General features: G+C 32.8%; 1 protein-coding gene across 1 annotated transcript; it reads left to right on the top strand.

Moving 5' to 3' along the window:
* The first annotated feature begins 360 nt into the window (after positions 1-360).
* On the top strand, positions 361-14804 carry LOC111422826 (peptidase hillarin). The gene is made up of 10 exons (XM_023056068.2): positions 361-1141; positions 1995-2434; positions 4637-4875; positions 10528-10644; positions 11102-11295; positions 11537-11780; positions 11837-12063; positions 13040-13258; positions 13314-13911; positions 13965-14804. Exons 2-10 carry the CDS (start codon positions 2074-2076, stop codon positions 14259-14261), a joined length of 2496 nt encoding a protein of 831 aa, XP_022911836.1. The 5' UTR covers positions 361-1141; positions 1995-2073; the 3' UTR covers positions 14262-14804.
* The last annotated feature ends 528 nt before the right edge of the window (positions 14805-15332 follow it).

Below are 15332 nucleotides of genomic sequence, written 5' to 3'. Positions count from 1 at the left end.
ATGTAAATGATAACATTTTTATTTTTGAAAGTTATTGTTTTTAATTATTACTTAATAGGCAACTTCAGTCACATCGCACAAACGCGCCATCTTTCTTTTAATTTGAAGTTTTAAAACTACAAGAATTATCATAAAATTTTTCTTCAAAGGAAATCTAATTTAGGTAAAAAATAACGTAATAATCCTTATTTAAGTTAATAATAATTAATATTTTGCACATATTCCATTTGGTTTTATTTTTTAAGATTAATTTCGTATAATAGCTAAAAACCGTAAAAGAATTTAACTCTTAACCTTAAAACGGCAACAACAAAGAACCGTACGAATGCAATAACAGCTGGTTAAGGTCCAAGAATTGCAAAATGCGGCGCGATTGTTTTCGGAACAGTCTTTTAAAAGATGTAACGTTCTCGAAGCCTGGACCGTGTGGTATGTGGACCATTTGGTTGTGAATATGGTGGTGGTCGAGGGCGTTTTTGTAGTGGGAGACCATAAAACAGGTGTAAGTCAAGATTGTATTAATCGGGTAAGTTCGGGTTTGGCCATAAGTCAGAAAATAAAATCCATAAAATAGTAATAAACGAAGATTATTGTTATTTCCTGTTAGTTTGAAGGTTTGAGATGGGTTCTTGACGAATAAAGATGTTAAATGAAGTTTCTTCACCTTGAAGCGCTTATAGTCAGATAATTCCGATAAAACCCGATTGTAATCTGATTTTTTCGTATAGGTACGACAGGTGAAGGTAAAACGCCAGGTAAAACGCAAAGACGTAGCGAGAATTGAGCACGATCATCAGTGCAGGACGCAACATGGCCGCGTAAAGTCCGGAAAACGTCCGATGCAGTTAGAAACGTTTTGATGTTATAAAATCGTTCGTATTATAACTTAAAAGAAGTTATAAGTTTTTGAATTTTTCGGTTGTTTCGGAAAGGTCGTAGTATTTTACTTTTTATTAGTTTAGGGTGGATTCTCATCGTTGTGGTCGGTCAAGTTTTAAGTGTTAATTGAAGATCGCCACGGGGCCAGTTGTTTTTGAGTGCGCCACTCGGTTGTTGGATTGAGATAGAGGCGACCATCAACGTTCGCGGAGACCGAGACGGTTTTTTCTTATTTTTATAAATAAGTTCAATGCCGAATGAGGTAATTCTAAACAAAGTATTTCAAGTAATTTCAATGGTGCGTTAGCAAAAGAACTTGTCTTGATTAATACAATACCCAATGAGATATTCTATAAAATAAATTCATTTCAAAAAGGTATTATTAAGATGATTATTCCAAGTTAGTTTCTTTAACACTATCAACCTTAAGACTTTGTAAACCACTATAGGTCTATGAACCATCATAGTGTATTATAGAGTTATAGGTGAGCGCGAATCGCCTTAGATGGCCTTCTTTCATTCAATGAATCGGCGCAATAAAGGAAAAGAGAAAACTGGTTACACGTTGGTATGTGTTCACAATTTCTTGAACACCATCTATATATGTAAAATTAGTTATTTATGTATCAAGGCAATATAAACCGTACTATTTTAATTATTACATACCCTTATTAATTGAGTCATCACCATGTATTAATAGTTTGGGTACATTTTTTTGCAACAAAATTAACGCTAATAAGAACACTATTAGAATGATTTGTGATGTTTTAATATAAATAAATATTAACGTCGTGTTTTTCTTGTGATGTAATTCACTTAATAGCATAAAAAGGCAAAACGCTTTGTGAAACCAATCAAACTCTTACGCAATCTGTTTTTTCACCATTTTTTTTTAGCTCGTTTAAGTCATTAACGATTGCATAAATACCTTTTTTTAAAAAGTTACTAATACTCACTTTGTGATTAAAAAAAATCTGACCCAAGAAAATGAGTTTTTCCCATTACGAAAAATTTTTTGTTGAGAACTGGAACATATTCAAACATTTCCTAATCAATTCTTTTATTGTCCTATTGTTCTCCATCTTAAAAAAAATCATTTTTAAAATTCATTTCAGATCTAGAAATGGATACCTAAACAACGTTAACTTCAAATCATCGTCGTCGAAATTTTCTTTTTAAGTAATAAGTTAGAAAATGATTCAAAGTACGTATAAATCAATGTACAGGCCGAATTTTTATGAGAGCACGTGCCTAAGATGCAACGACACCGTTTACCAAGTGGACCGAGTCGGTCCGTTAAAAGATTTCTCGTTCTTTCATAGCGGATGTTTTAAATGCGCGACGTGCGGTACTAAATTAACGTTAAAAACTTATTATAATAATCAACATCGACAAGAAGATAAAGAAGTTTATTGTAGCAGTCATGTGCCGAAAATTGGACCGGGACATCTTGATGGATCATCCGTTGGGATTCGGTCAGCTTTAAACGTACCAAAATCATCGTTTGTTAATGAACAAATTAGAGGACCTGGACGAGGATCATTTGATGGAGAACGTAAATATTTTTTTATTAATTTTTTATTTCATTTAAAATCATTTGATTGATGTTGAATTTATTGTTGTATAATAATTTTAAAAAACATCTTCTCCCGCGGGCTGCTCTGAATAATATTGTGGTAGTTTTTGAGTACTATGTCCTTAAGTTTTTAAATCAAGATCTACCATACTTCTTCCCTGGTCTTCTTCTACTATAGTATACACCTTCCCTTAGAGGATGGCTCTCAGAAGTATCTGTTTCTCACAATATCTCTAAAATATTTCAGTTTTCTTCTCTTGATGGTTTTTATCAATCCTTTCCTATTCGCTCCATCACTGCCCTGTTAATTACTTTATCCACCAATGAGATCTTCAGTACTCTTCTATAGAGCCACATTTCGAAAGCTTCTTTTTTGTGACATAGTATTTGCAATACACGTTGTATAGAACGTTGTGTTTTATTTGGAACTAATTAGATCTTCAAAAATATTTCCATAATTTCTGTACATTTTTTGCACTTCACTCTGTAGTACTTTTTGCCATTCTAATAACCGTTTTAGTATCACTTTGATGGTTTATTATGACTACTACTAGGTTAATGCCACTAGTACTACTTGGTTTGTACAATAATTATTGTGAATCTCTGACATACACTCTCGAGTTCGATCTTCTTCTGTGTATTCTCTCAAAAACGACTGTGCTTTCAAAATAACGTCAATAGTACACTCCTTGGTATGCATTTAGTGGCATACCATTGAAAGTGTGGTTAAGTGTTTGATAAAGTTTTAGAGGTGGATTACATATGTTGGGTGTTTAATATGAATTGAGAGAGTAATACGTTTTCTATAACTAGTAGAATTTGTATCTTCATTTTGACTAGGTTGCACGAGTTTTTATATAATTATTAAGATATGCATTTAATTTTGTTTTATTTAATTTTCGAAATTTATATTACATAAGATAATCTGCTAAAGCAGCAAATGGATCAGGACCATTGTAATTTGAAATTGAGCAAATTTGAGAAATCAATAATTGTTTTTTGTCATTGATTCTCTGCATCAACCTTTATTGAACCTTTATTGCAATATTCGTCGTGCAATCCAGGAGCTTATCAAACATCTTGATCAATGACATAACATTCAGATCTCTAGGGGAAACAAATTATTATCCAATATTGAGTATTTGATAGGAATTTAGACGCTTTTATATAGATGTCACTTACTAATGTGACTAATGTGATATAATGAAAATTTTTAGTAATTTTAAGCTAAATGTTAAAAATAGTATGATATACGGTGGTGTTTTTCACGATTTAATGCGAGATGTTACGGTTTTGACCTAGTTTTTTATAGTTTTGTTCATGAGGAGAACAACTTTACGAAGACAGTTTCAAGATTAATAGCTCTATTATTTCCAAAAACGTTCAATCGTTTGATCTATTACCTTATTCCTAATTCTCGGTGATAATCCTTGACTTTTGCCTGTCATTACCCGATCATGTATATTGCCCATTCTAGCCACGTTTTTCAAAGGGGATAATTAAAAGTTTCATTCGATAGGTTTCTCTGGAAATGTTTTGAAATCTTGAAAAATTTTAAAATCCTGTAACAAACTCCAGTAACTGTTTGGTTTACTTATCTGGGTATTTTACGATATTTTAACAGAAATATTAAATGTATTAATAAATATCTTTTCTTATAAATAATATAAAATTTTTGATCTTTGAACTTGAAAGTCATGGAAAAACCGTTACAATTGAGTTGTACCTTTTGTGTTAGATCTTAAATCTAACGTTTTGTGTTATGTATGGGAGAGTCGTGATGTCGTTGAATTTTGTGGAAGCCATAGAAGACTTGAAAGAAGAAGTCGGAATGAGTCAGAAGAAGTCATAAAGGTTCAAATGTCACGGTTATTATTTTTAATAAGAGAAAGATTTATGTTGGCTCAAATGAATAGTGTACGGTTTAGAATTTTAGAATTTAGAAAGTTTTTCTTTTAGCATTATCAAGTGTAGGGAAGTCATTTAAATTTAATTTATGATTTGTTTCACGTTATGTTAAATCATTTTCTATTCGAATCACGCTTTAGTTAGCCTATAAATACACAAAAACACTTCTTAAAATAAAATTTAAGTGGATTAAACTTAACAACAATAAGTTCCGGTTTTATTTATGTTTAAAAGAGATAATCAGTTTTTTAAATTTATATTTTTTTCTTTTAGCTATAAATGTAAAAACTCACATCAATGGAAATTCAAATCTACAAGCTTCACCACCCGGATACGATCGACATGGTCATTATAGCCCCAATTCTTATCCACAAACCAATCACTCGGATTCACCTGGTTACCAATACGGAAGATTCGACGCTTCGGCACTGCACATCGCTCACGCTTTAAAACAAACCGAGTTACAAAAAGCTTATAGGACACATCGAGAGAAACCGATAGACTGTTATTTGGTGAGTTAAAGAAAATATTATTTATATATTATTGCTATGAAATAAAAAAAATGAAAAATCTCTTTATACACCTATTAAAATTAACATTTTCTAATAAATCACGAAGGAATTTAAGAATTGTTTTGTGAAAGTCGTATTGTTGGTTTGTTACTTTTTACGAAGCAAAGTCGATATATACGCAACTTCTTAGAAGTTAACTTACGCAATGAATCCGTTATGTGAAGTCCGGAAGTTGATGGAAAATAATTTTTCGCGTTGTTTAATTATGAAGAGTTTCTAAAAAGTTTTATAGAGGACTTTTTTATAATAAATAAATACATGGAATAAACTTTTACTGACTTGCAAATTCCTGTGTTACCTTCTCATTATTTAAAATGATGAGAAAAGATTTGAGTGTTTCGCGTAAACGGTTAGCTTGAATACTTGAATATTGGTTTAGAATACCAAAAGAGATAATATTTGTACAGTGACAACAGTAATGGCACGACTTATTAGCAATTATAAGCAAGATGTGCCAGTATTGCTTCCGTTGACCGTCTATATTTAAGCTGAAAATGCATTGTACTTGCAAGAGATAACGTTACAAGAGGAAAAATAATGGTTGAACAGTCGGGTTACCAAATATATGGTCAAATATAATAAAGTCAGTGAAACTTTACCGATAGACTTACAAACGACTTCGTTTCAGAACTTTAACCATATATATATGTACTCGTATATGTATTTAGCTACAAAATCAATAGATAAGCTTCTTGATAACTTTTTTTAAATATACTCTAATGAATAAATTGGCACATTTGATTTTTTTTGTAAATTTTTCTTGGAAGTCAAGCCTTTATTTATTTAACATATATGATTATACAAAGTTTCCGTTTTGGTTTGTTGGTTGTGGAAAGTCTTAAACACAAACCGGATTTTAAGTAAAAAGTTTCGTGTTAAACTTGAAATACGAAAAAAATCAAAGAAGGAAAAACCTCTTTAAATAAAGTTGTAATAAAGCACGTACAGGAATTTCATGCTCTAGATATCTACTGTTGGATGATTTAATTGACAGTGAGAAGTTGGTGCAAAAGATTTATCAGTACATGAAGCGTTTCGTGATCTATTTAAGTATTGAAACGTAACGAAAAAGTCAAAAAGAAATGATTTAATTTTACCTTAATTGATTATTTATTATAAAATTAAATACAAAATAGATTTTATTTGAATCAAATCGATTACTTATTTATAACAGACCGCGCCTGTTAATCAACCATCTGTTTTGAAAATAAAAGAGAAGAAAAAAGTATCGTTTAGAGTTGGTACTAATGTCAATCTGGATAAATTGATTTCAAATAACTTTTAATTTTCCTGTTGGGAATCTCTAATGATTTACCTAGCGATATAAATGAGCAGAAGGCGAAAAGTCTTTTTCTTAAAGACGTATTTAAGAAAAGAAATCAGTAAACACATCTGTCAAATAGTGAAAGTCTATGTCTCCTTTTGATCGATTTTATTGTTTTAGAAAACACCTAAGATTAAAAAAGAAGCGCACATAATTTCTTTTTTTATCTCCAGATGCTTATAGAAATTAATTCGAATTTTTTTTTGAGAGGAAACGATTCGAACCCGAAATGAAAATGAGAACAACTTTAGTAAAACGGAAACCGGGCGAGCAAGTCACTTCAACGACCACTTTCACCTCAGAATATGTATGATAATTGATGAGAATTACTCGGGTTCTGGTAGTGAAAGAAAATTAAATTATAATTTTACATCTTTAGTGTTACAGTTGTGAATTTATAGCTGTTCGAAAGAAAAAAATTAACACAATAGAATCTGACCGTCAGTTACCGGTTTCTTAACCTATATTATGTTCGGAAAATAGCAAATCAGTGAGATAATTATTGTATTTAAAATTACTGTTGTTTGACACGATTTTAATTTATTGGTTTTACTTTTTGTGGATAAAGAAGAAACAATATGTTTGAAAAAGTTATATTGCAAATAAAACAAACCCTACAAGGATCTTGTTTACGAACCATATCGTGCGTATATGCATAAATACACCGGAAGTAGACTTTGTTTAACTTTATGGATCAACGCAGTTGTCACGTTTCCGTTTTTATCCAGTCGTCCAATGTAAATAATAAATTTAATTTTCTTTATTTAAATTTAAAAAGCGTTAAAAATATATTTTACAAAGTCTTCCGCCTTGAGCGAAGACAATTTTCAACATCTTAATCGTTTTAGGAAACAACCACATAAAATCGTCAAATTGATTTCTCTTTAACTTCCCATATTTAGCGGCAACATACACTTTTACACCGCAAGTTTCGAACTCTTTTGTAGAGAGACTTTCTATAAGATACTTCCTCTAAACGTGAAAAATTTAAAGACTTCGAGTCGGTTTTTTTTTCTAATTGTAAGTGTTATTTAGGTAGTCGGTATCGTTTCCTATTTAGGGCATTCCACATAAAAATCGTGATTTGAAAATTTCAAGATAATCGTGACGTAATGTGATGACGTCGTCGTGCCGTTCGTTGTCCGTGACTGTATCCATTCCATTTTCGGGTCAAACCTGTGAAGGTGGTTTATGTATGGGGGCGTTACCGCGTCGTTTTGTCGCGAGTCTCGAGACCTTCTTAATAAGACAACAAGACCGCGTAAAACGTAGGTCGGTGATTCTTGAATACTTGTGAAAAACGCCTACAAAATTTTTTTTTTATTATGTCAAATTTTATTTACAGCTATTTAACTACACCGCTTATTATATTTATCGCCAAATACGATATCTAATGATAAATTTATAACGTAATAGCCGTAATGTATAGGCCCTTATATGAAAGACAACAATTCAAAAGAATATTACTTGTTGCAAAAAAAGGAAAATATTAATACGAAATTGGTTGTCTGGGCTGTTAGCTCTCTCAGCATTGTTGACAACTCTCTCATTGTTTCAAGAAGCGCGTCTAGCTAACTATTTTAATTAATAATATTTTAATGTACTACTAATTTATACTAACTTTAACTCGAAGGTTACGAACTATCTCTTAACGAATATTGAATTTATCTATCCGCAAGCTATTTTAAGGCTTCTTCATTATTAAGACCTTTTCGCTTTGAACCGAAATTGACAAGACATCACTCTAACTAAATACTGAAGAGAAAATTAAAGAAATCATGAAAATATTTCTCAGAACAAGCGATAAATTTTAGTAGGTATGAAATTTGTTGAGCCAAAACTCTAAGAAATCAGATAACGATGAATTACGTTTTCTCGGAAATACTGGATCTAATATTTGTAAGCAGTGGTGTCTTGGTAGAGGTTCGCGCAACTTTCTAAATAATATTTCAACGTTTTGAGGTACTTCCCAGAAACTAATCGAAGGTTTTATAGCAAGTTTACATGATGGCAAGATGATATATTATAAGAAATAAAGTAAATGTTTCCACACAGATGTCACATTAGTTTGTTGTATAAATTTTTATTAAATTATTTCAATTATAAACTATTAACACATAAACTTACCAGGGATCTTTTGCGGTGAAACGACAAATACGTATAATTGACAAATTGAATTAGAATAATACAAAGTCCCAGATTTTATGTAATTACTTTTATAATTCTAGGAATTACCTAATAATATAAAATTTTTGCATATATTTGGAAATACCATAATGATTAATACCTATTCACCTATATTAAAAATGTCCAATTATTCGTTTCGATTCAATTCAATTTATAACATTATTTAAATTAATTAGATTTTTTAAATTTATTGCAAGTGGATGTCCACATTTTTAATGTATAATTTTACTCGTTCTAATTCGTCATATTTTTTGTATAATCTTACAACCTAAAACGTATTGATGATATGAGTTTACTTCAAAATTGATCACAACTCTTTTTTAATCTTACCATACTTTATTTGAGTTTGCGTTAACATATTAATATTCATTTAAATCTTCATCTTCTTCTATGGCTCTACAGCCCAAGTCGGGCCTTATCTTCCCTTAATCTTTGTCTCCACTCGCTTGGTCCGACGTTGCCCTTTTCCAACCCAAAAGCCCAGAAGATTCCGTGCATCATCGCTCACTGCGTCTTCTCAGCGTTTCCGTGGCCTTCTCATAGGTCTCTTTTCCTGTCCATTCTCCATTATCACTTAGATCTCCTGCTCACAACCTGTTGAGAATCTTCACTTCTTTGTATTCTAATGAATTCCAAGAAAGGTGACAGCTTTGGAAAACTGATATATGATCTCGAATTGGTCTCAGGCTCTACGCAATACTTTTCTTTCTAAGATGTCAAGTTTATCACTTGATTTTTTCGACAGTACCCATGTTTTACTACCATATGTCACGATTGCTTTATATGTTATCATCTTTGCCGAAATAAGTCTTATAAGTACGAAGGCTTCCACGACCGGTGTTTATTGCATAAAACTAGAACTAACACTAGACTTCAAACTAGAAACGGATTTAGCCATGCGTCCGTTGACAAAGCGTTTGACGTTTTGGATGTTTCATTTCGAACTTGTGTCTGAAGAAGATTGTAACATGGCATCCGAAACGTTAAACGCTTGGCTAAGTCCGAAAGTTTCTAGTTCTAGCTTTAGTTTGATGTAAGTCTTGTGATCTGAACACATGGAGTGAGCTAGTTTGAAATATGCTCCATTTGTTTGTGTTATTCTTGTATATCGTACAGAAAAGGGAAAATCTGCGGTAGTTCTTGCAGACAAGTTTGTCACCTTTTTTATAAATGGGAGATATGATGCCCAGATCCCAATAGATTGTGAAAGTATTGTTTTCAAACATCTTTTACGCCTTGTTTGTCACTTATTATTTAGCCCTCCTTATTCTTGCAGAGATTTTTGAGGTTTATACCTAGTTCTTAATATTTTTAGGTATTGATACTTCCCTCTTATTCTATTCTTCTTAATATCCTCTTCAATTCTCTCAATCTGCCCGTTTATATATTCCCTTTTCATCCTCCTACTGCTTCAGGTAGTCAGTCTCTGGTTGTAGTCCGTGGAAAGAATTCTAGACTGGTTAAGTTACATCTTAGTGTATCATTTCGCTCTTCTGTTATTCCAGATTATTCACCACAATATCATCCTTTCTCTATCATCTATCTAGTCGTTTCGGTATATCTGAAATAAAAGGGAGATAAATTTATCAACATCTGTATTGGTACAAATATTCTAAAATGTTTATATTTCTTTAAGAATCATCGAAAAACCTACTGTTTTAAAAAAAATGTTATTTCTCACTGTTACACTTATCTTTTTCATTTTTATTTTTTTTCCTGGTGTCATTAACAAACCCGGTAATTTAGAATCTATGCCAGCGGACTTCCTTGCACACATAATCTAAGAAAAAGAAGGCAAAACGAAACCGCGCGTTTCAAATTCGAGATAAATAACCGGCGTCTTTCACAGTATTGTCCGTCCGGTCGCGGGACCGTGGGACGGGAAAAGAAAAACGAGGCCTGCGGTTGCTGTTTACCCGCGGCCTCTCGGACTCGAATGGTGTTTTACGTAATATTTTTCACTTCCTGGTGTTTTACCATTTACTACTTAGATACATAATTGGATTTCATCATTTAATTTGCAATCATTAAATTTAACCACTTTTTATCTAATTCTCTATGTTTTTCGTTGTTTATTAAAGGATCGTGATGAACAACGAAGATTAGAAATGAAACATCGAAAAGAAGAAGATGATTTATATAGGAAATTTGCGAGACATAGAGAAGAAGAAGAAAGACGTATTCGAGACGAGATTCATGTAAGTAATCTTTTTATTAAATAAGTGATAATTCGTTGCACACCTTTGATTGTTTTGGTGATCATGTTCGTGTCCTTGACCCGATTTGTTAATCCTACTTATTTATCTTTTTGAAATCGGTGACAAGCACAAACAACCCGGTGATGTGGTTTATAGAGTGGAACCGTTGTAGCCGCCGTACATAACGTAGAAAAGAATAAGAGATAATTGGTAAAACGGAAGGCGCATCCATCGTTTGGACACAACAATGCAAAGGCAGGCCTCCGTGTTGGCTCGCGATTACGGATTAGAAAGCCCTCCTCATATGAAATGCACGTTCTATGACGGATTATTTACCGTTTTACTATGAGAACACAATTTTTTTTTAAGATTTATATTATTACTACTATTACATTTTCTTTCTATCGATAAGTAGATTGTTTTAAAATAATTTTAGTAACTCTTTACTTGCATATAGGATGAATGGGAAAAAGAATTAGAACGATTAACGAATCGTTTCGAACGTGAGATGCAGGTGAAGAGGAAACGTGACGAACAGAATATTCTCACGTTGAGGCACCAACAGGAACGCGAAGACCTCGAAAAGAACATGACCTTGCGTAGGGACAAAAAGAAAGAATCGCTTACAAGGAAAATGTTGGAACATGAACGGTACGTTTATATTTTGCGATTTAATTACCTTGTGGTTGTCATGGGTTCAAATATGTTGATCAAACAAAATTGCTATAGTTAGACCACAAGATGATTTTGTTTACTCGCGAAACGTACCTTTCAAGGTGGTTATGTTATACACCACTATAAATTCGTTAAATAAATGTTTGTAAGTTTAGGAATAAATATCGCGTTTTAAATTTACTTAATTTTATCATTATCTCAAGTAAATTGTTTTTAGAGCTGCAACGGCCGCTTTAGTTGAAAAGCAAAGTCACGAAATGTTGGAATTAATAAACGAAAAACGAAGTGAATACATGATGGCGGAGTCTTTGTATGTCGATGGAAACGAAGATGTCGGATACACGGACGATTTACCTCCGTATCCGAGTCACGCCCCCGTTCCAGCACCTCCAGCTTTAAGCAAATTTCAAATTTATAGTGACCCCATTGAATTTGCTAATGTTGATCAAATTGCTATATCAGTATGATATTAAACACTTTTATTATTCCTTTTTTAACGCGCTATTTTCTTGTTTAGGTTGCTCAAGAAGATCAAAAATCGTTTACAGATTTAGTCCGTCAATTAGTTGGAAGATGCGGTTCTGATATTGAAAAAGCACGAACAATATTCCGATGGATAACTGTTAAAAATTTAAATACAATGTCTTTTGATGATAATTTAAGGGGGGATACCCCGATGGGGTTGTTAAGAGGAATTAAAAATGGAACAGAAAGTTATCATGTGCTTTTTAAACGTCTTTGCAGGTAATTAAAATAATTTTTTGTTTTTAATATATTTGTAATTAATTTTTATTGTTCAAAGTTTATGATTAAACGAAATTATTGCATTAAAAAGTAAATTAAATTACATACAGTGAATTTGACTTAAAATGCAATATACAAAAATATATTTCCATAGAAACTAGGGCGTACCTACTTATTTTGTCCCACATAAAATGCAACATGTCTAAATGTTTCTGTTTGTATGTCTAATGTTAGTTCTAGTGCTAGTGGTAGGTAGCGATAGTTAGCATAAGATATCACTATGTTGCATGTTTTTATTGCACTAAAACTAGAACCAACACTAGACCTAGAACTAGAAACAGTTGGGTTACAGTAGTACTATCACTAGAACTAACGCCAGACCTAGATCTAGAATTATTCGTGTTTAGCCGTCTTGAGAGACGTGCGGCTAAACGCGAATATTTCTATTTCTATGGCTAGTATTAGTTCTAATTTTACATTAGCCCTATCACTAGAACTAACACAAGACCTAAAACTAGAATGATTCGGGTTTAGCCGTCTTGAGAGACGTGCGGCTAAACCCGAATATTTCTAGTTCTAGGTCTAGTGTTAGTTCTAGTTTTACTCTAGCCCTATCACTAGAACTAACACAAGATCTAAAACTAGAATCATTTGGGTTTAGCCGTTTTGAAAGACGTGCGGCTAAACGCCATACTTTCTAGTTCTAGGTCTAGTGCTAGTTCTAGTTTTACAGTAGTACTATCACTAAAACTAACGCAAGACCTAGATCTAGAATCATTCGTGTTTAGCCGTCTTGAGAGACGTGCGGCTAAACGCGAATATTTCTAGTTCTAGGTCTAGTGTTAGTTCTAGTATTGTACTAGCACTATCACTAGAACTAACTCAAGTCTTAGAACTAGAATTATTCGGGTTTAGCCGTCTTGAGAGACGTGCGCCTAAACCCGGTATCTTTTATTAACATGTTTCTATATTTTAGTTACGCAGGTTTACACTGCGTTGTTATCAAGGGATATTCAAAATCGGCTGGTTATCAACCCGGAGTTCGTTTCGAGGATAATCGATTTAGAAATTCGTGGAATGCCGTTTATGTTGCTGGTGCTTGGAGATTTGTGCAATGCAATTGGGGCGCTAGACACTTGGTTAATGCCAAAGAGGCACCTAAAGCTGGAAATAAAACCAAATCAGATAGTTTAAGGTGATTTTTTAGATAATTATAATTTATTAATATTTTTTCTTACAATTTTTTTTAGGTATGAATATGATGATCATTATTTCTTAACAGACCCTAAAGAATTTATCTACGAATTTTACCCATTACAACCGGAATGGCAGTTATTAAAACAACAAATATCTCTTCAAGAATTCGAAGAATTACCCTTCGTAAGATCGTTATTTTTCCGGTATGGATTATACTTTTCTGATCCAAATACAAAAGCGGTTATGTTTACTGATTCAACTGGAGCAGCAACCGTACGAATAGCAATGCCGGCTCATATGCAAGGAAGTTTAATTTTCCATTATAATTTAAAATTTTATGACAGTGATGGAGATAGTTTCGAGGCGGTTTCACTTAAACGTTTTGTTATGCAATCAGTTGTGGGGAATATGGTAGCTTTCCGCGTCCATGCACCGTGTAGTGGAGCTTTCTTATTAGACATTTTTGCAAACGCTGTGACACCAAAAGAATATTTAACAGGGGAACCAATGAAATTTAAAAGTGTTTGCAAATTTAAAATATGTTGCGAAGATTTGCAAACAGTGATGGTTCCACTTCCTGATTGTGCAAGTGGAGAATGGGGACCAACTAAAGCTACAAGATTATTTGGATTGGTTCCAATAACACATCAAGTAAAAATAATAATATATTACAATAAAATTGATACAAATTTTTATTTTTTTAGGACGCTTTAGTATTTGCAGGAAGAGAATTAGAAATACAATTTCGTATGTCTCGTCCATTAACTGATTTTATGGCCACACTCCATAAAAACGGTGTCGAAGAAAAACGCTTGTCCAAATTTGTAACGCATAACGTTTCAGACGATATTGTTACGTTTAATATAAGTTTTCCTGAAGAGGGTCAGTACGGATTAGATATTTATACAAGAGAAATGGGGCCTATACATGATATAACAGGGGAAAAGCACTTATTGACGCATTGCTGCAAGTATTTAATTAATTCATCGAAACGTAATTAAAAACATAATTTAAAAAAAGATTAATTAAAAAAGGGATTTATGCGCACTTTTTTTTTTGTTTTGTTATCATTTTTATAGATTCTATTATTTTATTTTTATTATTATTTTTTTTGAAGAATATGTATTATTATTATTTCTTTTTTAATAAGACATAGATATTTTGAATTCTTTTTTAAACTTGTCTATTTTCTTTTTATTGAGTGATCAAAAGTTATATTCACAACAATTTTGGATTATAATGACAATTTTTTGATAATATTCTTTTACATTTCTAAATAATATATTGGGTGTCACAAAAGTCCACTAGCACGGTATTTCTGTTAATAAAAAACATAACGGAAGCATATAAAGACATGAAATTTGGTATAAATTTTATTCAAACATTAACAAACAACACTGTATAATCAAAAGTTCGAAGTATCCACCCTTCGCCTTCACACAAACCCACAAACGCTTGGAGAACGCAGGCACTGTGACGGAGAGGTCGAGATCGTTCCATGCCTTCTAAAGGGAGCGCTTCAGACTGTCAAGAACTGACCACACGTTCTTCTTATTTTATGTAAGAATATGTCTTGTTTACTCCTGCTTCATCAGGCCTCTTGGGATGTTGAAGTTGTCCATCCTGTCCACGTGGTCTCTTTAACATCTGCGCTTCGACCATATAAGAGGAACCACATCAGGCACCTTCAGTTCCTTCCATATTTGCTGAGCTTCTTATTTGATCCCTCAGGGTTACTTCTTTAATCGTTCTTAGCTACCTCATTTCGGTGGTTCTCAGCATGCTCTTGGTTTTTGAGATATATGTCCGAGTTTCCGCTGCATATATCAGTAACTGCCTCACTCCCGTTTTGTAGATGCGGACTTTGCTCTCCTTGGACATGTATTTGTTTCTCCATATGATGTCTCTTACATATTCTGGATCCTTTGTTGACTTGTGTTCTAACTTGCTGATGTAAATTTCTGCAGCTAGAGATATCAACACCCAGGTACTTACAGTGCAGGCTGTGTCTAATGGGGCAATCATTCACTATCAATTTACACTTGACAGGTTCTTTCACAATCATCATTACT

Source organism: Onthophagus taurus, chromosome 7 (genome assembly GCF_036711975.1).
Source record: "Onthophagus taurus isolate NC chromosome 7, IU_Otau_3.0, whole genome shotgun sequence".
Classification (NCBI taxonomy): Eukaryota; Metazoa; Arthropoda; class Insecta; order Coleoptera; family Scarabaeidae; genus Onthophagus; species Onthophagus taurus.
This window is presented reverse-complemented; position numbering and strand designations above follow the sequence as displayed.

Coding starts and splice junctions, on each gene's coding strand:
- LOC111422826 (XM_023056068.2), top strand. CDS start 2,074: ATGATTCAAAGTACGTATAAATCAATGTACAGGCCGAATTTTTATGAG. Junction 4,876..10,527: donor AACCGATAGACTGTTATTTG/GTGAGTTAAAGA, acceptor TGTTTATTAAAG/GATCGTGATGAACAACGAAG. Junction 13,259..13,313: donor ACCAAATCAGATAGTTTAAG/GTGATTTTTTAG, acceptor AATTTTTTTTAG/GTATGAATATGATGATCATT.